General features: G+C 41.7%; 1 protein-coding gene across 1 annotated transcript in view; it reads right to left on the reverse strand.

Moving 5' to 3' along the window:
- Positions 1-215: 215 nt before the first annotated feature.
- fyco1b (FYVE and coiled-coil domain autophagy adaptor 1b) overlaps positions 216-24,823 on the reverse strand; it is a 29,144-nt gene continuing 4,536 nt past the window's right edge. Inside the window, exons 4-18 of the mRNA XM_084057088.1 lie at positions 23,789-23,914; positions 21,497-21,603; positions 19,794-19,937; positions 17,967-18,039; positions 15,306-17,714; positions 15,032-15,124; positions 13,702-13,820; positions 13,141-13,308; positions 10,730-10,870; positions 8,894-9,099; positions 8,272-8,413; positions 6,838-6,942; positions 6,423-6,633; positions 3,296-3,405; positions 216-2,070 (exon numbers count right to left, since the gene is read on the reverse strand). Of these exons, the coding sequence (XP_083913214.1) occupies positions 1,995-2,070; positions 3,296-3,405; positions 6,423-6,633; positions 6,838-6,942; positions 8,272-8,413; positions 8,894-9,099; positions 10,730-10,870; positions 13,141-13,308; positions 13,702-13,820; positions 15,032-15,124; positions 15,306-17,714; positions 17,967-18,039; positions 19,794-19,937; positions 21,497-21,603; positions 23,789-23,914 (4,230 nt within the window). The 3' untranslated portion in view covers positions 216-1,994. The remainder of the gene's footprint in view (positions 2,071-3,295; positions 3,406-6,422; positions 6,634-6,837; positions 6,943-8,271; positions 8,414-8,893; positions 9,100-10,729; positions 10,871-13,140; positions 13,309-13,701; positions 13,821-15,031; positions 15,125-15,305; positions 17,715-17,966; positions 18,040-19,793; positions 19,938-21,496; positions 21,604-23,788; positions 23,915-24,823) is intronic.

The raw sequence follows: 24,823 nt of genomic DNA on the forward strand, positions 1-24,823 counted from the left end.
GTTTCGAGCTTGCAGATCTGCTACTTTTGATGCTTTTGTGCGACGCTGTAGTATGATCAAGTAGGGCATCAAGTATGCTTTCCCGGATTTAAAGAGGGGGAATACAGATCCACTAACCACACACACCTCTACTATGATGGATTGGATATTATGAACTGAGACACAATTGTCAGGATTATCACACCACCCTTATTTATTGGTTCATAACCTCGAATCTAGCCCATTACAAACCTTCAATATTTAAATCATAATCCTGTTTAACAAAGTAAGACAATCATTTACAGATTATGCCAGAGAGTCACGCCTCCTCTTCTCTGCCAAACCCATCGATAAAAAGTCTTCTAAAGTCACAATTACTGGCAAACTGGTACACAGAAAAAGCAAACCATTCGTCATCTGGCACAAATGCTCATTGGATAAAGATTAAAAAAACAACAACAATAACAACAAAGCCCTTTTCAAAAGTGCATCATACAGTATATGACAGTCACGTTGCATTGGCTTTACATAGAATCTCTGTTTTATAGAACAGTAAAATAGAGAAATGTTTGTATGCATTATTTTTGGCAATATATTAGTCTCTCTTCATATTTAAATTTGTAACAAAAACAAACACAAAAAATAAAGAAATCATTGTAATAACAAAGTCTTCTCCCTCATGTCAGTTCTATTTAATAAATGTCAGTTAAATATTCTGGAAGAGATCTTGCCATACATAAGGTCTCCGTTCAGCAGCCAAGTTACCACTGTTAGTACAGTTTAGAGTTTCAGTAAACATGACAATATGTTTGGGAGGTGTCACCAGCTCTAAGACACTCACGTAAAAAATAAAAAATAAATGCATATTAACATTAAAACCCTTCAGACAAAGAAAGGTGTAGTTTTAAGTCAGTTTTATAAAAGGCTACACATTTAAATGTGTACATTAATTTTTAAGGTTGTGTTTTGGGTTCTATCAACAGATGTGTTGCAGTCACAAAATAAATGATTTAGGCTGACTACAATATGTAAAAAAACAACAACAACATAGTTTTTCATCTGAAGTCTATCAATCTTCCTCCTAGTCACTGTGCATTCATGTCCAGCTCAAAGCCATAACACAGATCTATAAATATATAAAGCACAAAAACTCAGATATCAGGTAAGTATTCTCTTTGTTTTGTCAGGAAAACCCATGCACAGATTGTGCTTGCATGCATAGAAAATATAATAGAGCCCAGAGACTGCAGTCTATTTATCCCTGCAATCGCCTGATACCCTGCTTTGAATTGATTGAAGCCCATTTTATAGACAACAAAAATGAAATGACGTGGGTGCTCAAAACGTGCACGCACAACACCTGTCTCTGCATTCACCTTCAGATTTTCTGACCATCCTCTACATTAAAAATAAAACAACGTGCTAGCTTATTTTTCTAATGCTACAGTCAAAGTTATATGGTCCAGCTTTAACAGTATGTAGTGTATGCTCACAATTCGGTTTAAAATGAAGTACCAGTGTTTACATTTTTCACTTTTTATGTAACCGTTTCCTTCGTCCTCCTCCGCTCAGAACGCTGTCCAGTGATCACGACTAATTTGATGTTACACACCTCATGAGCAAGCGGCTGAGGGAGATATTTCTAAATGTCACAACCTTTCATTTTGTCTGCCGTACATACCCATCTAGGCTCCGAACTGAAGCTTACCCGCAACAGCAGGTGTTAACGGCTTGAACTCCACAAACTATCAAAACCACCAGGCTTCACACATTCATCCCCCGCTGCAGTAAGTAATACGTTTGTGAGATGACACGATAACATTAAAGCAGCGACAGCGCCATGAATCCAGAATCCTACATCTTTGTTATTACGACAGACATTATATGTTCTACACAGCATCTAACATCTAAGCACTTTTCAAACAGGGACGCCGTAGTAGCAGATACCACAAGAGACTCGAGGATAAAGATTCAAAACACTACATCTTCCTCTTTCTAATCCAAGACATGGACAGTCACGGACAGTCACTTCCGTCGTAGACCACCGGTTTCTCCACGCTCAGACGATAAAGCACTTTCTTTGAGATGAACCTGTTTAGCCGAGAAGAGGAAAAGCAAAGTGATTGCGCTGAAATAATCTACTGCAGGGGTCTTCAACAGGGGGTCAAGGACCCCTAGGGGGGGTCCTCAGAGTTACTACAGGGGGGGCCGCCAAATCTTTGTGTGATTTGGATTTTTCTTTTAACCACTTGAACCCTAGAATCCCTATTCAATTTCTGAGGGGAACATTAGCTGAAAATAGCAGATCTAAAAGCTCACAACGCCTCGCGTGCTTGTCGATCGGCTATTTTCGGCAAAGAAGTTTGGTGTAGAGGGAAAACGAGCAGATCTAGTGCAGAGCCAACGGTCAAATTTACTAAGTAATGAGGGTTTCAGTGGTTAAATGTCGGAAATGGACAAAAAACATGAATTCGCACAACACCGATAGTCTATGAAGCTATCTATGAAATCTATGAAAAGGTATATACTGTATAGGTTATACAATATGTAGAGGGGTCCCTGCTTCATCTCTCTCTCTCAGCTAAGGGGTCCTTGGCCTGAAAAACGTTGAAGACCCCTGATCTACTGTATGTTGTTTCTGCCACACACATTTTCTAAAATAAATTCTACTCTTTCCCCTCCTAGTGTTGAGAAGTTCAAGTGAGGGCAATGCAACACGGGCAGTACAAAATGAAATAAAGAGGGGAACAGTACACATGGGTGTGCATTATAGAGATGGGGAATTAGAATTCAATTACTACTATAATCGCACAATGAGATTCATTAGTTTTAGTCGTAGTCTTTTGAATAAAATTCCATTACGTTTTTTGTCATATTTTAGTCATCTGAAATGTTTTAGTTTTTGTTTAGTTTTACTCGACTAAACATCATGAGATTGTGCCTTGATGGCGTCGCAATGGCTGCTTTTACACTTGGTTGCATGCTGAAAATAGCCGATCTACAAGCTTGTAGATCTGCTATTTTCAGAGCACAACCAAGAATAAAATGTCTTTTAGTTCTACTGGATCTCTTCTCCACTAGTCCCTCCCTAACATTTTAGTCTAGTTTTTAATTGTTGACAAAATTGTCAATATATTTAGCTTAGCTTTTATTTCGTTTTTGTCAGTGACAAAAGGTAGTCGACAAACATTTTTCGTCATAATTTTAGTCGACGAAATCAACACTAATGTATACTAGCGTGGAGAATTCAAGCGTGAGTATGTGTATGAGGGCAACAGGAGTCGTGAGTTTGTGATTATGGCGCAGAGCAACTGACCTGGAGAAGGAGTTGTCGAAGACGAGCGCATATTCTCCAGGGTTTCTGACCTTCAGTTCACCCTGGATGGTCTCCTTGTGGGAGTTACAGCGGGTCAGTGGGATCAGGACCTGGAACAGACAGAGATATTGGGCCCTATTTAGACCATCTATGGAGCAAGGTGGTGGTGGAAGGACTAAAGTGCATGGCGTAAGTGCCTTGGGGGCATGTCCAACTTCAATTTTGCTAGCTAGACTGCACATAATCTGGGCCCATGTAAGGAGCAAAAGGGGGTGTATTTAGTCTATCGACCCATTAAAACCGGGAAAGCATCTGTGTAAAAATAAAAAAAATGTAACACAAATTTCCCCAGGGGGTCCCTGGCGGAAGGGGGTCCGTGGCCAAATACAGATAATTTTGGATGTCCTTGGCACGACAAAATTGGAAAACTACGGATTAGAAGGCATTTATAGAATTGGCCTTAGGTCTTAATGGGTTAATTAATCATAGGTGTGCTTTGGGCATAACATCAACTAAACCAATCAGAGCGTCGTCTCCCTTCCTCTGTAAGAGCGAGGTGTGCAGCCCCTTGTGCATTGCTATTTAAACGATGGATTTAGCAAGTTGGAGGAGACACAAACTGTTTTGTGCTGAGGAACGGATCTGCTCGTGCGCACAGTGAAAGTGTGCGGCCATCAACGGTAACAGCAGGAATCCGCCAAACCTCAGATGAGGCAGACACACACACACACACACACACACACACACAAACAGGACCAATTACAATACCCTGCCACGCATTGCTGCCGGCGGGGTAATTTGTCATTTTTAGCTGTTAATTGATATAAATCACTTGCTTATGCTGAAACACAACATACCTGGTCATATTTACCAGTTATGTGCAAGTGTGCAACAAATGATCTGTCATGCTGTTAACTCTTTGACTGCCAGAGTATTTACACATCTACCCCCCTTCCCTGCCAGAGAATAACATTGCAAAAATAGGTAAACTGTGAATTTTGTCTCCGTTTATTTTTTAACATTGAAGTGAATGGAGCAGAAAATCTTCGCATTGCGTTATCTCCTGCTTCATTTGTGATTAAAAAAAAAAAAAAAATTGAAAAAAAAAAAAAAAAAAAAAAAAAAAAAAATAATTTTTAATTTTTTCAAAAATCTCGTCAATCTCGTCGACGGCTGGCTGAGCCATGCGGAGAAAAACGAGAAATCTCGTCAATGGCAGTCAAAGAGTTAAGGTGCCCCTATCTGGGTGATCCAAGTGCCCCTTATTGAATCTGGATTCAAACCGTTTAACTGGTCTGGGAGCAGTGGGGGAAAGTACATTTACTCAAGTACTGTAGTTAATACAATTTTGAGATACTTTAACCAGTATTTTTCAGTACTTTATACTTCTACTCTACTACATCGTAGAGGCAAATATTGTACTTTAAAAAAATATCTGAAAACTTAGTTAATAGTTACTTTGCATATTTAGATGATTATTTTCAAAAATACATTACCAATTAAACTCTATTTATTCTTTGGCTATTCAAAAATAGATACAATCGTCAATTCTTTATAAATTGACACATTTTACTTTGGCACTGTAAAGATTTTTTGATGCCAATAGGCTACTTTTTGAATATATATGAATACAGGACTGTAACAGAGACATTACTTGTAACACAGAACTTCTTCATTGTGGTATTGTTATTTTTACTTAAGTAGAAAAAAGAATCGGAGTACTTCTTCCACCACTGTCTGGGAGTGCTGGGTCGCCCATGACTTACGGGGGCTTTTGTATGTTGTTGCTTACAGTTTGCGGCCCCCTCCGTGGGTCATTCAAAGAGAATCACTCTTTGATGGAGGCTTTGTATGTAGCCTTCCCTGAATGAATGGCTTTCCTTAAAAGTGTAACTTGCATTATAGATACAGCTCCCTTTCTATAAAATATGGATACGTACTGAATGTTGACATCTGGTGTTCTTGAAATATTATGACAGGGCTCGGAAGTTGGAGTGGCCTTTTGGGGACCGGAGGGAGGGTTCCCGGTTCAATCCTCGACGCTTCCTGGCTTCGTGTTTAAGTGCCCTTGAGCAAGACACCGAACCCCTAACTGCTCCCAATGAGCAGATTTGTGCCTTGCATGGTTGCCTGTGTTGTCAGTGTGTGAACGTGCGTGTGAATGGGTGAATGTAACGCACATTGTAAAGTGCTTTGTATAAAGGTCCACCCTTCACTGGAGTGAGATGGACTTGGGATGGGATTGAGCACCACCAGACCACGTCATTTTATGCACAGAAATATGAAAAAGACAGCCTAATTTTCACATTCATGTAAACCGTAAAAGAGTGCTTGAAGTGGGAATGAATATAAAAGACAAAACAAAAAACAGGGTCCATGTCTTGGATTTGTGCAGTTCTTCAACGACATTTTCTAACTAGCCTAACATATGGTAAGTAAAAGAAATCACACCCAGTGTGAAGTGGGCGGTGTGTGGTCATCACAACATGACTCACTTATGTTTTTTTTTTAACATAAAGGTCCATACTGCTATTCATAGGGCTGCACATGTGTCATGTGTTTCGCTAGCCAATCACAGTCCTGAATTTGCAAAGTCAGCCAATCACATTACAGCTAGTGGTGATGACGCTAGCTGTAATGTGATTGGCTGGCAAAAGTATAGATTTGCATTGACTGTGGAAGGCTTAGCGTTGTAGACTGCGTTGTAGACTATTGGCCAATCACGGTGCAGGATTGGTCAGTGTCCAAACCTCACTTATAGGGGGCGGTTACACCGCCCCAAAAATCAATATGTTCATGATATGTTCTATTCTGTTTTATTTCCGCAACCAGAACCAGGTGGCAAAATCACAGTTTGAGCACTGAATACAGTGCTTGGCTGAAAGCAGACCAGCATAGAATTGTTTTGTCCACCTTACCTTTGCCTTTGTTTAAAGTACAGTATGTTGCCAGCTTTAGCCTACTTAACAGAGAGACAGACAAGCATGCAAGTAGACGAGAACTTTGTTCATCTGTACAACTGTGTGTTTGCATGTGCATTTATCCTTTGTGCATCATATGCATCTGTACTAGTGCCTGTACCGTGGCTTTGTGCGGGCATCATAATGGATCTGTACCAGTGCTGTACCTTGGCTTGCTCCAGCGGTATCCCTGTGTTCTCCCTGTAGACCACGCTGAAGGAGATGCTCTTGGGTTCAGAGGTGAACACCCAGGTGACCGTGGCGCCAGGGCTGGCCACAGAGATGAGGATGGTGCTGTAACAGCTGGACTTGATGAAGAGCTCCCTGGAGCCATCCCCGAACCCTGCGATGTCATCTACCGTGAAGGGGACCGAGAGGCTAGAATGGAGAGCAGAAAAAAAACAGCATAGTGAGTGGAGTTCAAGGCAACTTAACCACTACGGCATACAGTATCTTCGACCGATCTGTAATGTTAATACTTTATAACTTAACTGTGGGAGTTGAAGTGATAGCTAAGTGCACTTTTATAACATTGTTTAGAAGGTGCTAAAATGATTTAGATTTTTTTTGGATCAAACTCACGTCAGCTCTCCTGCCTTGAGCAGGCAGATCTCGGCGTCTTGAACCGCAGCACAGAGGTCCTCGGCTTCCTCGGAGGTGGTGTCACCCGCACTGGCACTGCTGTTTCTAAAAGGGAGAGACGGAAACCAACAGGACTGACACAAAACTGACGGAGGGGAAAATGAATCCATGCTAAACAAGTGAAAAACAGATGCATGTGAAACTTATGTTTCAAAGCAGTGATGATTGTCTCCGCCAGGAGACTATGTTTTCACTTTCCGCCCCCCCCCCCCCCCCTCGGCCAAGCTAACATTGGTCAAGCCTCACGTGACACGTGACAATACGTTGAAAGAGTGTGCTCTGATTGGCTAGTGAGACGCATGACGTATAGCGGCCTATAAATAGATGTGTCACTTTGAAAGAGTCTGTGTCTCTTTCAAAGTGAGGTAAGACAGGAATAATCACGAAATGGCTGAGAAATGGCGGAGCAATACATTATGTAGACACACTGGTGTCATCACAATACGTAATATAAATAGCTTAGACAGGATTAATCAATATTTGCTGGCGGAGACTTGTGCTCCGAGGAGCACATTTTCTAGTTTTATTATTATTTTCACATGCTCCTTTCTTCTCTGTGCCAAATGTTTTGTGTTTAAGCATACAGCTGCATCTTGAACTAAAATGACACAGTGGAGGTCGGTGGTTGAATGAAACTGCAATGTGGATGGATCACTGGCTTCCTTCAAAAGGCCTGAAAACAGTGGTGTGTTCTAGATTTTTTTGGAGGGTGATTATATATTATGATTATTCCCTGCCTCCCACACGCACGGCATGCGCACATGCGCGTGTCTATAATTAATTAAATGTAACATTTTTGCATGCACGCTTTGCACGTGTGGGCCACACGCGTGTGTGGCCCACACAAAAAATGTATGTGAAAATGTTCACATATATGTGAAACTCTAATCACTGCCTGATTAGAGTACTTCATTAGTATTCGCGTCGTTGAGTTAATGTGTGAATTCCGTCGCAGCCATTACTTATCACCTCAAGAACAATAGCTACACACATGATATCAACTCAAGAGTTAGCCCACATTCTTGCTGCCCCCCAGCCACTCCTGGGCAGTAGCGTATCAGACCATATCAACGTATCAGATACACAAACCCATCTTTTAGGAGGCCAAAGGTGAACTCACTTCTCCCATAGAAAGATGTTGGGATTCACTCCCTTTTTTCTATTATATTCATATAGTGTTTTTATATTTGTTGATGATATTGTATTTTGGTGTTTTTTTAATGCATATTTTGTTTTATTGTTTTGGTCCAAAATGTCTCTTTTGACATTTAAGGTTGCTGACCCCTGTCCTAAGCTGTGTATGCATTTTCCTGTAAGGAGAAAAAAAGGCTGTGTGAATGAGTACACAGGTGAATCTGCTCACACAGTACTTACAGCGGTGCTGCCCCCTGCTGTCCGTGTCCGGGGGAGCAGGCGGTGGAGAAGGAGAGGGAGTCGCTGTCATACACGCCGCTCACTTCCTCCTCGGTGATGATGTCGAACACACCGTCGTCCGGCTTGGGGCCTTCATGTGCTCCTGGACATCGGGCAGAACGGCTGTTATTTTGCTGTTGGTGTGTGATTGTTTGTGTGTGCGTATGAACAAAATGCCAGTATTACAAGGCTCCGGTGTGTGAATAAACCCCTGATGTTTGAGACATCGGTCCGGTATAAATTAGCTTTTTAAGAGGCTCTTAGTTTTATATTAATACAAAAAGAAACCTGAGTTTCAGTCAAAAAACTTGTTTCACAATAAGCAGTCAAGGCAAAACTCACATGTACTGTATGTCAGACATTGTGCATGTATGTGTGCAACCCAGGGACGTGGGTTGTGTGTGTGTGTGTGTGTGTGTGTGTGTGTGTGTGTGTGTGTGTGTGTGTGTGTGTGTGTGTGTGTGTGTGTGTGTGTGTGTGTGTGTGTGTGTGTGTGTGTGTGCGTGCGCGTGCGTGCGCGTGCGTGCGCGCGGGTGTGAGTAATCTCGCATGTATACTCCCCATGCCGTGCCCTAACTGTCACCTGCATAGCTGGACAGGGCTTTGCCCGGCTGGAGCAAATGGCCAAACGGGGCGCCTGGCACATTAGCCGCTTCCTCCTGGGGATGGCGCTCTACCACTGCGCTGTGCTGGGTGTAGCAGTCTCGACAGCATCGCTCCCTGCTGCCGCCCTGGTGGGTGCTCACTGTGTTGCTGCAGCAGTAGTAGCAGAAGGGACGCCCACACAGCCTGGAAACAAATATAACAGATTCAGAAACATCTGGCTTGAGGTCTTGATTAAATATCATAAGATTTTAGTCGACTAAACCTACAGTTGATTTTGTCGTCAAAAAATGTATTTTGCCGGGCCTTGATGGTGTCGTAATGGCTGATTTTACTCTTGGCTGCATGCTGAAAATAGCCAATCTACAAGCTCACAACGCGTTGCACTGTTGTGAGCTTCTAGATCTGCTATTTTCAGAGCACAACACCCGAGCGCAACCACACATAAAATGACTTGTCTTAGTTCTACTGCATCTCTTCTCCACTAATCCCTCCCTAATATTTTAGTCTAGTTTTTATTTGTTGACGAAATTGTCAATATATTTAGTCATAGTTTGTCAATATAAGGTAGTCAACGGATATTTTTCAGCATAGTTTTAGTCAACAAAATTAACACTGCAGCAGACCACAACGTAGTGTAGAATGTAGTGGTGGACAGTAATTAAGTACATTTACTTGAGTACTGTACTTACATAACAATTGTTGAGTATCTGTACTTTACTTGAATATTTGTATTTTTTAGATTTAAGACAAATATAGTACTTTTGACTCTACACTACATTTCTAGGAAGGGAAAAAGTACATTATGAATGAACCACTCAAGCCTTATTTTAAATATAGTGAACATAGGAGATCTACAATCTCACAACTGGTCGCAACACAATGCGTTGTAGGCTTGTAGATCTGCTAATTTCACTATTATTGGTATTATTTCTTTATTTTGGGAAAATCTTTTTTAAAAAAGCTTAAATGTTGAAGCTATATTCACAGTGCATTAGCAGTTTCAAGTAACCATACTTGATAACACCTCTTAATAACATTGTGATATGTGGCTTCATGAAATGTAGTTACTAGTAATACTATGTCCAGACAGTTTTAATAGCACATTGACAAATAGTACAAAACACTAAGCTTGACAAGATATTCTATTCAAAATATCTAGAATTCTAACTTGTTTCATGATTATAGAACAATGATTAGAATTGTTCAGACATGTCTTTGAAATATATATATATATATATATATATATATATATATATATATATATATATATATATATATATATATATATATATATATCTTTTAACAAGTTTATGTTTCATGATTATTTCTTTCTCATTCATATAATCACAAACCAAGTAAATTGGCAGAAAATATATTGAAATAAGACGAGAAAAATGCAAGTAATAATCACATAATCAAGTCATTGTTTTGCATTTTAGAATGGGTTAATGTCTACATTAACCCATTCTAAAATGCAAAACAATACAAATTCTGTGTACTGGCAATATTTGTGCCTGTTTGATATACAGTATACTGTTTGATAAAAACAACTGGCCTCTGCTTCAACCGTGGATTTACTGTATATGAAGCTGCGTGCCGGTATCGTGCACCGAAAATAGCCAATCTACAAGCTTGTAGATCTGTTATTTTTAGTGTGACACTGGCACGCAGCAATGTAAATCAAGCCCTGTATTGTCCTGCATAGATAGGATGCTATAAGGTGATTATAGAGCATTATTCAGATGTCCAGTCCTGTCATATTGACCAGAATTCACATGGCCGCCATTGCACAGGGTCACATGGTGCGTCTGACCTGCAGTTGTACTTGCGCAGCCACCAGCTGAACTGGCTGTGACAGCCCAGACAGTAGTTGACGTCCCTCTCCGTCTCCTCATCCCGTAGCTTCTGCTCAAACTCCAGAGCGTCTGTCTTCTGCCACAATACATCTTTCTCCCTGTAGAGGGCCCCATCACACATTGTTATATCGTTCAAAATCATTACACACAGGAGATTACAGCACCTAAAGTGCATGGAATGGTATGTATTTGAAACGGCATCCAAGCAAATGTAACTCTGTCAACCTGGCAGTGAATTTGTACATAATTATTAATGTCTATACCAGTGGCTCTCAAAGTAGGGTGTGGTGATCCCCATGGGGTCCTTGAGGGGGTTCCAGGGGGTCCCTAGCCAAATCAGTTTAACCACTTTAACCTTATTTTATACTTCAGCTATTTGAAAATATGATGATCTACAAGCTCACAATGTGTGATGTGAGCTTGTAGGTCGGCTACTTTTGAAAATGTTTGAACAATTTAGAAAATACAAATCACAAATGTTCTCTTATGGGGGTCCCTGGCACAATATCTTTTCAGCTGGGGCTCCGCGACCAAACACACATCAGTTTGGGGTCCTTAACATGAAAATGTGTGAGAACCACTGGTCTACAACAGTCCAGCTAGTAGAAGGCACACATTTCTTAAATCACATCATAATTTCTAGTAAGTGATCTAAAGCCAATGTTCTTTTCCTGTGGTGACCAAGGTCACCTGTATTAGATCAGAGTAAAGCTAAACTGAGATACCAAGACAGTGGTGCAGTGGTTAAGATTAAACGATTGTGCCACTACATTGATGTGCCATCTGTCCATCTTAACGGGGCTACATGCTTTAAAATAATCCATTCGACGTCAGAACTTTTTTTCGTTTGGCCTGTCCGTATAAACTTCTGACAGACAGCCCAATACATAACTCCTTCTGACACCTTCTCCTTCTTTTCTAAGGAAAGGGAGGTGATATAACTACAAATTGACATCAGTTCCGAGCTTCGGAAAGGTGGTCTCAGAACTTTTCCTCGGAACCCGTGCACCTCCAGATCAAGTGCCCATTCACACTCCCTCTGAACTGTTCCCTCTGAACGCCAGACCCCATCCACTCAGTAATCTGATCAATGAATCTGTCCAGCAACAATGCAGCTGGCAGCTCACTCTGTCGCCTTGAGACGCTGAAGCATTTGTGCACAACCAGCGTGGTGATTCTTAATACCCGGATATCATTCCGACGCGCTGGGGGAAATTCGTCACGGAGGTATAGAGGTTTTGCTATTTCTTGCGACAGTTTTGCGTTTATGTACGGTCACTAGAGAGGGATTTCAGATGCGTTCGTAGAGACTAGTTCCTCTACTCACTCCAGCCAACGTCTGTTCCAAACTGCTGCTTTCAATGCTGGCAGAACGAAGTCTGGGCTGAATGCGGAAACAAAAATAAATATATCACGCCCACCCAACGTATGAACAATCACACTGTCCGAAGTCAGAACATGTAGGGGTGCAGGAGCGTCCAAAAAAAAGTGACACCACCCATCCGAAGCTCTGATTGATGTTATTTTGTAGTTATAACCTACCCTGTAAGTAAGTTTGGGCATCGGATGGAGCATGTTTCAAAACTATAAAAAGGTCAAAGTAAAACTCACAAGTAAAATACTTCCTTTCACAGTAGGGGTGTGCCGATACACTAATTTCACGAAACGATACGATACGATATTTGGCTCACAACTTCGATACGATTTCGATACGATATGATACGCACTTTTTTTATTATGAAAATATATGGAGGAGAAAAAAAGAAAATGCAAACAAATAATTCTGTTTTTGCATTATTCAGACATGCAAACTTGTAGCTTTTCAGCTACAATAGCCGTTTTGAATCCAAATAGTATGACACCTGACCCGAAAAAAAACATGTTGTCACTCTTTTCACTTCGGGGCCGTTTGCATGCCTGATTATTATGATTGTAAAAAAAAAAAAAAAAAAAAAAAAAATTCAAAAACGATATTTTTTTTCCCCAAAACGATACATATCGTCGCGAAAACGTATCGCGATATATCGCGGGACGATATATCGGCACACCCCTATTTCACAGGTATTACCAATGATACTAATTAAGGTTGTTTTTCATTCTGGTCAAACAGAGTCAGGGTGCTGCTGTCGTGCATGTTGGCTCACTGGAAACACTCTGCTACACCAGTGGGTCTCAAAGTGGAGTTCAGGGACCCCTCGTGTTTCCTTGAGGGGTTTTTGAAATTAAAAAGTTTGAGAACCACTGTGCCACACTAAATGGAACAGAGCTTTCATTGGCAACACTTGTGAAGGAAGTAGAGAAGAGGCCCAATTTCTTTCCGATAATATGGCTGCTGTGCAAAATAGAGCCTATTGGAGCGAGTTTCTACCTGATGAGTTCTATGAGTCTTTCCTCCAGGTTGATCTTGGTGCGGTACAAGTCGTCCATCTCGGCGGCCGTCTTCATGTCGAAGCTCTGTTTGTCCTGCGTGGCTCTCCGTAGACTCTCGCTCAGTTCTCGGCAGGCCATTTCTGCCACGGCCCGGCCCTCCTCAGACCTGAACAAAAAGGAAACCATGCATGTCTTATAGCTACAGAAGCTTATCCTCATCATTTTGTTCAATTGTTTACTTTCGTTTGATCTCGCCCATATTTTACTCTCTCATCATTCTGGTGGTTTTAGTGTTCTTAGTTTTGGATTGCTGTTTTGATTTGATAGTGTTTTCTGTTTTAAATATGTAAAGCACTTAGTAAACTTTGTTAAAGAAAGGCGTAGTAAAAATAAATGTTATTATTATTAGTATTATTTAATTAATCCGTAAAAATATGTTATTTGCAGGCCTACAGCTAAGCAAATAAGTAAACTATAACTACCATAAATCAGGTAAGATTAAATAGCTTTGTTAACTGGCTTCGCATGGCGCCATGTGATTATGAATGCAACGTTTCACCTGTATAAATTCCCCTTGAGCTCGTCGAGTTCCTCTTCCCTCTGCAGGATCAGACTGTCAGTCTGGACCATGTGGGCGTGTGTCTGCTCCATCTGCTGCCTGTACTGCCGATCTTCAATCTGCAATCAGTACAGCAAACAATGTTGCCATGTCCGCTTATTTATCATAAGTTGTAGTCATTTTTTGTATTCTTTTTTAAACCAGTGGTTATCAAATATGTATCATATATATATGGATGGTGTATTTGTCCCTAACCTCAAAGCATACTTATTTACACGCACATCGACGGTGGGTGCTGGGCCAATAAAACTAATATGAAAGGAGGTAGAGCCCGCACACCAATTTCCAGGCAAAGGATTTACTTTATTACTGTGGCAACGTTTCGATCTCAAAGGATCTTCTGATCTACTGACCTGATGAAGACCCTGTGAGATCGAAACGTTGTCGCAATGATAAAGTAAATCCTTTTCCTTTCATATTTGTCCCTAACCCCCATCTGAAAATGTTTGGTATCAGGGAGCCCCATATCAGATTTGTGCTGTTAGAATGTTTCAAAAATCTTCCAAATATTCAACATTTTATGTCAAGATTTTTTGAAAATAGCAGATGTAGACAGTATGTAGATTTAAAGTGCTCATGTGGCCTCGTCGCTTCTTTTGGGCTTGTTTTCCTAGACCTGGTTGCCTATTTCTCTCACAAAATCTGGCAACACTGGCAGCAAAGCTGAGTACTGTTTGTCCAATTTTACATGAGATAATATGCACGTGACATGAGATTAGGATTAGGATTATTTATTTGCAAACTGGATTAGCATTTTCACATAATGTGATGGATACACCGCATTAGGGCTGCAACTATCGATTCTTTTCTTAGCAATAATTATATCGATTAACCAAATAATCAAGAAGTGTATCTACATTTTTACTATATATAAAATATATATACTTAGTCGCACAACGGCTACACACATTGTGAGCTTGTAGATCTGCTATTTTTACCACCTTTGAAAATGTAATTATTTGATCAAAAAAAAAAAAAAAAAAAAAAAGATTAAATCGTTTTGATTGTCTAACTGTTGCAGCCTTACGCTGCATGTCCATCACGCAAGGCAGTCTGCAGTGCAGTGTCCAAGCTGCAGTTAGGGGTTTCACACAGTGACTTATGGCACAGGGGCAGTGTTGGCCAACCTGCCGCCCGCCCACACAGTAAAACGTTCCTTGAAAATACATCATGTGAAGTAAACGCTGAGACAACCATGAAACAATTTGCATTGTGACAGTGTGGCATGGGTTTTCTAAATGCAACATCTGGAAAAAGGTTATCCACTCACCTCCAGCTGTTGTACCTTGCTCTCCAGAACTACCTCCCTCTCCTGCTTAGCCCCCAGATGTGACCTTACTCCCTGTATCTCCTGGTTCAGTTCCTGAAGGAAGAGACACAAGGCCATTTTTGGTCAAATTATGGCTAAAATTGTATTATGACTGAATGATATATTGTGATAAAAACAGTGACATATTTATACCTGCTTTGACAAAGTTATCAAATAAATGATAATGGACAATGCTGAATTATAGTAAATTATCTGTTGTTTTGTTATGGCTGACCTTGAGCTGATTACTGTGGCTCATGGCTTGGCTGCTGAGCTGGAAGCGGAGGGACTGGATCTCCTCCTGACTGCTCTCTTGCAGGGCCCTCGCCTCCTCCTGAGCCTTGTTCAGGTCCGCCTGCAGCTCATGAATGGCTGTCAACAGACCCTCCTGTTCATGGCACTGCTTTTGGAGCTCCTGGTTCTCCTGACGAAGCTGCACCATGCTGGTGCTCAGTCTCTCTGCCTCCTGACCCGCTTCATCCTCTAGTTCCTGGAGCTTTGTCGAAAGGCCCTCCCAGCGCAGACGGGCCTCTTCGTTCTCTGCGGTCAGCATGCACAGGTGTACGCCGAGTTCAGCCGTCTCCGTGTTGGCTCTGTGGAGAGCCTCCCTGGACTCGCTGTTCTCCAGGCACACGGCTTCGTAGCGATGCTTCAGATCACAGAGCTCTTCCCTGGAGGCTGTCACCTCACCGGCCAGGCTCACCCGAGCCTGGGCCTCGCAGTCACGGTCGCGACTAAGCGCCTCTTCTCGCTCTCTGGTCTGGAGGATCTCGTCCACGTGCCGGCGATTCAGCTCTTCCACCTGGGATTTCAGCTGCTCCGCCAAGAGACGGAGGTCATCCCTGGAGGCCTCCGACACCTCCTGGAGGGCCTGGGCCTTCATTCTCTCTTCAGCCCCGCCTAGCAGCTGAGCTCTGAGCTGCACCACCTCCTCCTGGAGCCGGCGTACCTCCCTGACGTTGAGCTCCAGGTGGGCCTCAGCAACTACCAACCTGGTAGTGGCCTCTTTGGTGTCATGACTATCATGAAGTTTCTGCATCTTTTCAGTGCTCTCCGCGGCTCCCTTTTCATTCTCCACCTCACTTGTCCTGCTCTCCTGCTCCTCTACCCTAGCCTGCAGATGCTCACATTTACTGGTCTGGTCTCTGAGCTCAGCCTCCATTCCCTGGAGCTTGTCCTGGAGCTCAACTTGGCCTCTTTGGGATATGGTGAGGTTCTTGTCCAGCTCAGAGGCTTTGGCTGTGGCTGCATCGAGTTCCTCCTGAGTTGAGGACAGCTGCTTCTTTAAGGAGAGTTGTGCCTGTAGAAGGTCCCTGTTATCACACTCAAGACTTTTAAGCTGAGCATCACAGGTTTCACTCTGGAGGGCGAGGGCTTTCTGGACCATCTCCTCCAAACGCAGGTTTTCTTCCAGAAGCTTCTTCTCTCTGTCTTCAATGCCCATATTGGCAGCATCCACCCTGCTCTTTAGGTGTTTCTCAGATGCTTTCAAGAAAGCTAGCTGGTCCATCATGGCTGCCCTGCTCTCAGCTAACTCCCTGGTCGTCTCCTCACTCCTCTTGACTGTCTGGAGTAGTTTGCCATTTAGCTCCATGAGACTGGTGCATTGGGATTTGTAGTCTTCAAGGTTTTTTGTATGATTACAGGAAAGGACTTCATTCCCAGTGACACCTATACACAGACTCCGTTTCTCAACAGCTAGCTTCTCCATCTGCTCCTCTAGATGTTTGACTCTCTCAGAGCGGATTAATAGCTCTCTCTCACTGTTTTGTAGATGCTCTGTCAACTCATGGACCTGGCTCTCTAGCAATTCATTTTGGCTACCGCTGGTAAAACACCTTCGCTCTATGTCCTCCCTCTCTTCCTGCAGTCTTTTCCTCAGCTCCTCAGCTTGCCGTTCTCTGCTCTCCAGTGAACCTTGCAGATCTTGAAGCTGCGCTCTCAAATTCCCCGTCTCCTTCTCCTTCAAAGTAAGCGCCCCTTGGATTCTACCAACAGCACCCTGGAGCTCCTCCAGTCGCTTCAGCGCCCCCTCCTGCTCCTCCCGGGCCCTGGCTTTCACATCAGCCAATTGCTCTTCGCTCTTCCTAACCTCAACCTCGCGGAGTTTGAGCTCCTGGGAAAGACGCTCGGCATGTCTGACCCTATCCTCAGCTTCTCTTTTAGCCTCCAATCTCTCCTCCTCGGTCGCCTTCAGCTTATCCAAGAGTTCCTGGATCTTCCACGCCGAGTCACAGTAGCTAGCTGTTTGCTGACCCTTTTCACTGAGTGCCCCATCTAACTTGGAGAAGAGCTCCATGTTTTTGTTCTCCGCTGCGGTCAGTCGAGCTTGAAGCTCACAGTTTATCGCTTCCCTATTGGCTTGAAGATGATTTGCCCTCTCCTGGTGGCCAGCTTCAGTCTGGCCAGAGGCCTTTTGGGCAGCCAGAAGCTGCCCTTGAAGGACTTTGACCACGCCTTTCAGCTCTGTGGACTCTTTGCCTAGTTCCTGCACACGCACCAGAAGCTCTTGCTGCCTCTGCTCTGATTGGTCGAGCTCAATGCGAAGGTCTTCTGCAATGCTACAAGGGGAGGGTTCCCCGAGTTCCCCCAGGTCCCCCAGGAGACTGTGACCCAAGTCTGGAATAGGGAGGAACTCCTGAGCCTGGTCAAAACATGGAATAAAGCAATTCTAGTCATACTAAATCATACACTTATACATACCATAAACTGATCGTATACAAATCAAGTTTTAGCACATCGAAACTGGTAGCTATAGCGCAAAGCCAGGAAGATAATATGTATGTGTGTGTGTGTGTGTGTGTGTGTGTGTGTGTGTGTGTGTGTGTGTGTGTGTGTGTGTGTGTGTGTGTGTGTGTGTGTGTGTGTGTGTGTGTGTGTGTGTGTTACAGCTAACCAGGCTGTTGATGCTGGAGCAACGACTGGGAGGTCTCCAAAGGTGAGATGATGAGTTGGCTCCTAACGTTCTCCTGAGATGAAATTAAAAAAAATATGGTTATATACAAAGAAACATGATGCAGAGCAGCCAATAATACTGCTCAGTTTAGTAGATCATATTTGCAATGTTACTTTGTGGAGTCCCAAGTTAAATGCCACATGATTCAATATGACTTCAAAATTATAATATTACATTTCTGATGACCTTTGTTTATATAGGGTGCATCTCTTAAGCTGGGGAAGCTAAGGATTTTTGAAAACGTAAACGATTTTGAAATCTGGTAGGATCACACACCACAGAATAATTATCATTCAGATTATCTTAAACATCCACACACAACACGATTTTGAAATAATGGGACACACACCACACACTACAGGATTCTATTCAAATTCTCTGGGTTTCCTGAACGCAGCACCGCGCGTCATTTCATCTCACGTGATCACATACGGAAGCAGCACAGCAGCAGTAGCTGACTAGAACGAACAGAGCTGGTTTAATTTGCAGTGGTGACGAACGGTTGTGATAGACACATTGTTGACAGACAGTGTTCTTCCCAAAAATCTACAAGCCTCAGCTGTACAACGCACCATCGTTTTGGACCGGTCTCCGTGCCAACAGTCCACTCATTCACTTCACGTTTGTCTCCCTGTACACTGTCTTTCTCTCGGTCGCAAGCGACTCCCGCTGTGCCGTTCCACTCGGCCGGTAGCGATCCAGATAAATATCAAAGATGTTTTAAAATTCTCGGGACGGCCCCGAACGTCGGGTTTGGATCTTTGAACCTCTCATACTAGAGGATAATTATGCTTGAGATTTGCACCCGATCTAGGCTGGGGTTGTTTCTGACCCAAAATCACCCCGATTATCTTGCAATGTGAGCAAAGCTTTAAAGAGAAACTCCGCCCAAAAATTGTGTTTTTATTTGGTTAATGTCTTGATGCCCAAATTCTGGTGGATCATAATTCATAGGATATGGATGATTAAATGAGGGCAAAAATAGAGAAAAGGAAAGGGTACTTTAAAGCTTAATGATGTTTTTATGATGATTTAAACCACACCATATGGACATGTGGACTTTAAACTTGACCTGAAGAGGTCAACTAGGAAGAGGAACTATCATTGCTGGAGTTCTAAGAAAAGTGTGGATGTCGGTATAAAAAGTTAAAGTGATGACGTGTACCCACCCTGCTCGCCAAAAAGACGAACTACTAAGAGTGGCAGCACTGCGAAATAATAATGGGGAAGTGAACCGTTTTGAGAGGTGCTAACATGAGGAATGAGGCCCTGCATGCGTGCGTGCGCGCACACGCACACACACACACAGGCACACGCACGCACACACACACACGCACACAGTACGCACCAACACCAGTACTACAAACCCTTGTGTGCACAGTTGTGCTTTGAAAAAAATTAGCCACTTAAGTTGTGAATCGCAGGGCTGTCAGATAATTAAGTGTTAGTTGAGGCTGTGAAAACACCCCAACGTTGCCGCCATTACAAATTCTGATTAGTTCCAACAACGCCTCACTCAACTTACATGTTTACCTCAATTACAGTACTTTATATCTCGTTCAATTCATCTTAAAACCCGTGGTGAAAGAACTATTATCTTTTACTGTCTCTATTGAGCACCTCTTCAATCACCCACTCACTTCCCCCCCTCCGTTTTTCAGAATAATTAAAGCACATTAGTGTCTTTCTTCTGCACTAGCTTCTGAAAACTCTGCGTGCTGACTGCACACATACAGTACAAAGAGACAACTGGTGGAGGCTGGTTACCTTGCAAAGGTCGGCCAATCTGCATCAAGGTCATGTCCCCTCGCCGCCACGTCAAATTGGATCTGGTTGAGCTCATAGAGATGGTTGATGATGTCAGCGGTGAGATGGGACTTGAGGAAGGGGCTACGAGCGTAGTACCAATCACTGTGAGGAGAGAGAGTACAGTTGTCACGGTCATGATATTTTATTTGACAATTAATTGGCATACAAATAATTGCGTTTAACGATTTCATTGATATTACATTTCCGTTTTTTTTTTTTAGGCTTTGTAAACAAATAAATCTAATCAAAATCTAATCAAAATAATGTGCAATTGCTAAATAAGATGTCAGGCCATATTTAATGTATTTACTTGTCGTCACATCGCGAAGCTTGTAGATCTGCTAGACAATCGCAAAAATAATTGCGATTATGTCAAATAATTGTGATTAGGCAATTATGTAATAGTTGTGACGGGTCTAGTTCCAAACACACCAATAAAACAAAACTTTGCAAAAACTCTGGGTGCACACACACACAGAGAACGAGAAGTGAGAAATCTATGTTGTGTGGTCTTTGGTTTACCCTAACCCTAACAAAAACAATAGTCTAACTGAAGACCAAAGTTAAGTTAAGACTTGGTTCTTAAGGTCACCTCAACAGTAGGTGGTGAGTTATGGGAGAGTGTTACCTCATTTACTTCAATTAAAATAAACATTTTGGCAATTAGCAGATGTTGTTTTTGCAGAGCAATTTCAGAGTAAGTGGCATGAACTCTCACCAACCAACTAACAGTGTAACAGAAGTAAGTAATGCCAACAAGATTAAGAGCTACAAACTAAATAGGATACCAGGTAAACATCAAACCTAGCATCTGTATAAACATTAACATACTATCGAAGTTCTAAATAACATACTTAGTATCTGTGGAGAAGCAAAAAGCCTACATCGATCTAAATAACATAATACATAGCATCTGTGAACAACCAGGCCAGTCAACATAAACACCTTGATGACATAACTAGCATCTAAATAGCCATGCTAGTTATGTAATAAGCACGTGGAGATTTCAGAAGCTAGTGCCGAAGAAAGACACTAATATGCTATAATTATTCTAAAACATGTGAATTTATGTTTGTCTGAAAGTTTGTATTTATTAATTAGTATTTTTATGGACAAAATGTGGTCTATATGTGTGTTATGTATAGGTGTATTATTATTATTATTATTTATTTTTTCTGTCTTGGCTTTCCCTATGGCCTCTTATGTGCATATGGTGATCTGACTTATTTCTGTTAAAAAAACAAAAGTGTATACATAAATAGCCAACAAATGCGTAATGATACAAAGAAATCTGAGGAGATTACTTTTTAGTCTGTGGCGGAAGGAGTGAGGAGTGACTCCTCCTTGAGCCATCCTGACTTGAGTGACTTCATTCCAATTCCCTCAGCTTGTCCATGAATTGACATCACCCATTTATAACATTTCTCCTCCTAAAAATCTTAAACCTAACGTATACTGCGTGAGCCAAACTGTGGCTCATAGTTCCAATATGTTCTAGTACAGAGCTGCAGTGTGCTGTATGAGCCATGGTTTAGCTCACACAGTATAAATGAGGCTTTACACTACTGGAACCTTGTTCAGTAGTTGTCCCCCATAACTAAATCTGTGTATGCGGTACGTGTTGGTATTTGTGCTTCCAGGAGAGCATTATGTCCTCTCACCTTGTGACCTTCTGGTTAATAAGACACTGTTGTAACGTGTCAGCCAGGCGCTGGTGAACCAAGGAGTAACGAATGAAGGCCCTTCCTTTTCCCAGAGACGTCTTAAGCTGAAGACACACACAAACAAACACACACACACAGATGCGACATGAATTAACCTCCGGTTCCAATGTTAACAAGACCCATGTGACACCATGACTTAGCAGTTGTAAGGAATGTGAAGCACTTAGGAACTCAATAGTACACTGTAGTAATTTAATCCCTATCCCTACATGTGAATGATAATAATGATTATGATAATGATTCTTTTAGACACATTATCTATAATCCAACTAAAACAATGTAACCGTAATGCCTTGTGTCCTCCTTGTGTTTCTCCCAGCTGAAGACGCAATGAGCTTTTCTAAAACGCTCATCTGAGACCACTTGAGGGCAGAGCAATGTTTCAGTGATAACGGTGTTGAGCACAGTGTTCTGCCTAAAGTTGAATATTTTTCAACTGCAATCAAATAAAAATGCCAAATGTGCAGGAACACAAAACACATAAACACGTGTGCTTCCATTGAAAACAAATCAAAACATACGCTGTGCTCAGGACAAGGTGGACACAGGCTCTTTAACTTCTGCTCCCTGATTGTGACAATAACAGAACATGAACACAACAGGTAGTGTACACAAACAGTGGCTGGCGCTGACCTTTGCGAATAGCAATAGAGGATGTACATGATTCTTGTGAAACTGCTAAGACAACCCAGAACATCCCAGTTCATTTAAGTTGAAAGGCCAAGTATTGGCGAGAGACTTTGCAGAGTGTCTGCCTGTGAGCCAAAGCTGCCCAATAACAGATGGACGGATTTAACCCATTAAGACATGAGGTCGATTCTACGAATGTCTTCTAAACCCTAACCGTTTACTGAAAAACTTATGTTGCTATATCAGTGGTGCTCAAACTTTTTCATGTCAAGGACCCCCAAAATGATATGTATTTGCTAGCCGACCCCTATCTCAAAATATCTTGTTCCAGGGACCTCCAGAAGCAAAGATTTTAGTTAAAAATGTTAGTTTGTTTATTTCGCCATTTTTCAAAAATAGCAAATCTACAAGTTCGTAGCTATGAGCTTGTATATCTGCTATTTTTGAATAGCCAACCAATGTTTTATATATATATAGGTAAAATCTAAAATGACACAAATTCTTTCCCGGTTTTAATGGGTTAAGTAAGAATCAAAGATATAGCATAAGGACACCAGCTGGGGCCTTGTGCATATAATATCTATAACTGGCCTAAAAGAAACAGTGTAAAAAATATGCTATTTAAATTAAAGACCAGCTTGTGGCAGCAGCTCTTGCACACCGCCTGAGACGCAATGCTCACAACTTGTAATTCACAGTTAGTCATCATTATTGGGTCCAATACAATTACACTTGGAAAAAGCTATTTTTGAAAAATTCTCTAATATATATCAATAAATTGTATAAATGTTTAGTGGAGTTATTCTAACTAAAACACCAATGGCATAAATGGATCCAATTAATCGTAAAACAAAATATGGGAATAAGTCGTTGTATTGCGAATTGACTGAACTGGTAGTGTGTTACCCGTTACAGTTAGTCAACTTTGCTTTAATATGTATGATTGTACTGTATTGTATTCTGTTCTCCAGTATTTTGTATATTGATGACTCAGTGTTGATTGTTCCAGCTGCCCATTGACTACAGAATGTAAATAAACAGAAGCCAAGTCTGGTGCCATTTTAAATTGTGCATTGTCCCTGTAAAACTAAACATTAAAAGAAATAAAAACTGTCAAATAGTTTATTCTATAGACTCAAATCATTAGAAAGTCCTTGAGAGAAAAAGAAATATATATTTCCTACAAAACACGAAAAGATACAGTAGTAAAACATTTCATTCAGTGCTTTTTGGGGTTGTCAATACCATTGCGCAACTACAGTAGCATGAAATCAAACCCAAAAAAAACGAAGAAGCTAAGGCATCAATCAGAATAAACAGTCAATACTAGGATTGTACAATAACTATTAATATTCTGAACTAAGACTATGTATGACACAGGTAAGGCCACTCTGAGCTCACCAATATGGCGTCCCAGGAGAGATGGTCCGTAAGAAACAGGAACTATGCAAGTGAATTACCGTCACTGAGCCTTACCCGACAAGACCTGAGGATTAGTTACACAGTCACTCTGTGTGTGTGTGTGTGTGTGTGTGTGTGTGTGTGTGTGTGTGTGTGTGTGTGTGTGTGTGTGTGTGTTTGGGGGGGGCGGGGGATTACCTCAGGGATGGACTTGACAAAGCGGATGCCATCATTAGCTCCTTTGATCTTAGCCAGGCAGTCACAGAAGTAATCCCAGTAGTCCTTCCTCTGGCCCAGAAAGGTTGTCTTCTCTTTCTGGTCAAACTGGAAGGAAGCACAGACATAAACATAAACATTACCCACTAATACCCAGCAATATCCTCAGTGTCATGGATTTTCTCCTGGTAGCCAGACTAGGTTTGGACATTTTGAATTAAAAAATAATTATACGAAAGTGAAGATTTTCAGGTTAAATGAGGATATTGACTTAGCCAACCTCAGCTCATAAGGCAGGCTGTTAAATAGCTTTAAAGCTACAATTAGTAAGTCTCTGTCCCGACGGAGAGAAGTAATTGGGACAATGTCCAAACTACAAAAAAGATACCGGTGCATATAGTGTCAAATCCAGTGCACTGCCAGATTCAAATACTTTTAAATAACACTGTCAACCTGTCAGTGTCCTACCTGACACCAGGGTCAAAATGTCTCAATGCAAGATAGAGTAAGGAGAACACCTCTGACCATTGCAGATGTGCTAGTTATATTGCATTAAACTGCTCTATCAAATGGATTGGGTAAAATTGTATTCATTACAATAATCCTCTATTGTAGCTTTAAGGCAAGGCAAGGCATGTTTACTTGTATAGCATATTTCAATAACAAGTTATTTACATAAAACATTAAGCATTAAGACATTAAGACACAGAGGGCCCTATTTTGCATGGAGTCTTATGCCTTATGATACGGCATAAGACGGCACGCAAAATAGGGCCCAAAGTGTTAAGAGAGTGCAAAAGAAACACATTATAAAAGGACATTTAAATCAGATAAAAGAGAAGTTCAAATAAACAGAAATTGCAATTATAGAAGAAATGATTGGAAAAAAATCATTAAAAGGTGTCGGCAAACATTATCTTTGATTTGGAAGAACTGAGAGTTGTAGACCTGCAGCTTTCTGGGAGTTTGTTCCAGATACTGTACGCGTGGTGCACAAAAACTAAACGCTGCTTCTCC

This window comes from Gymnoscopelus microlampas, assembly GCF_963454915.1.
Source record: "Gymnoscopelus microlampas genome assembly, chromosome: 5".
Classification (NCBI taxonomy): Eukaryota; Metazoa; Chordata; class Actinopteri; order Myctophiformes; family Myctophidae; genus Gymnoscopelus; species Gymnoscopelus microlampas.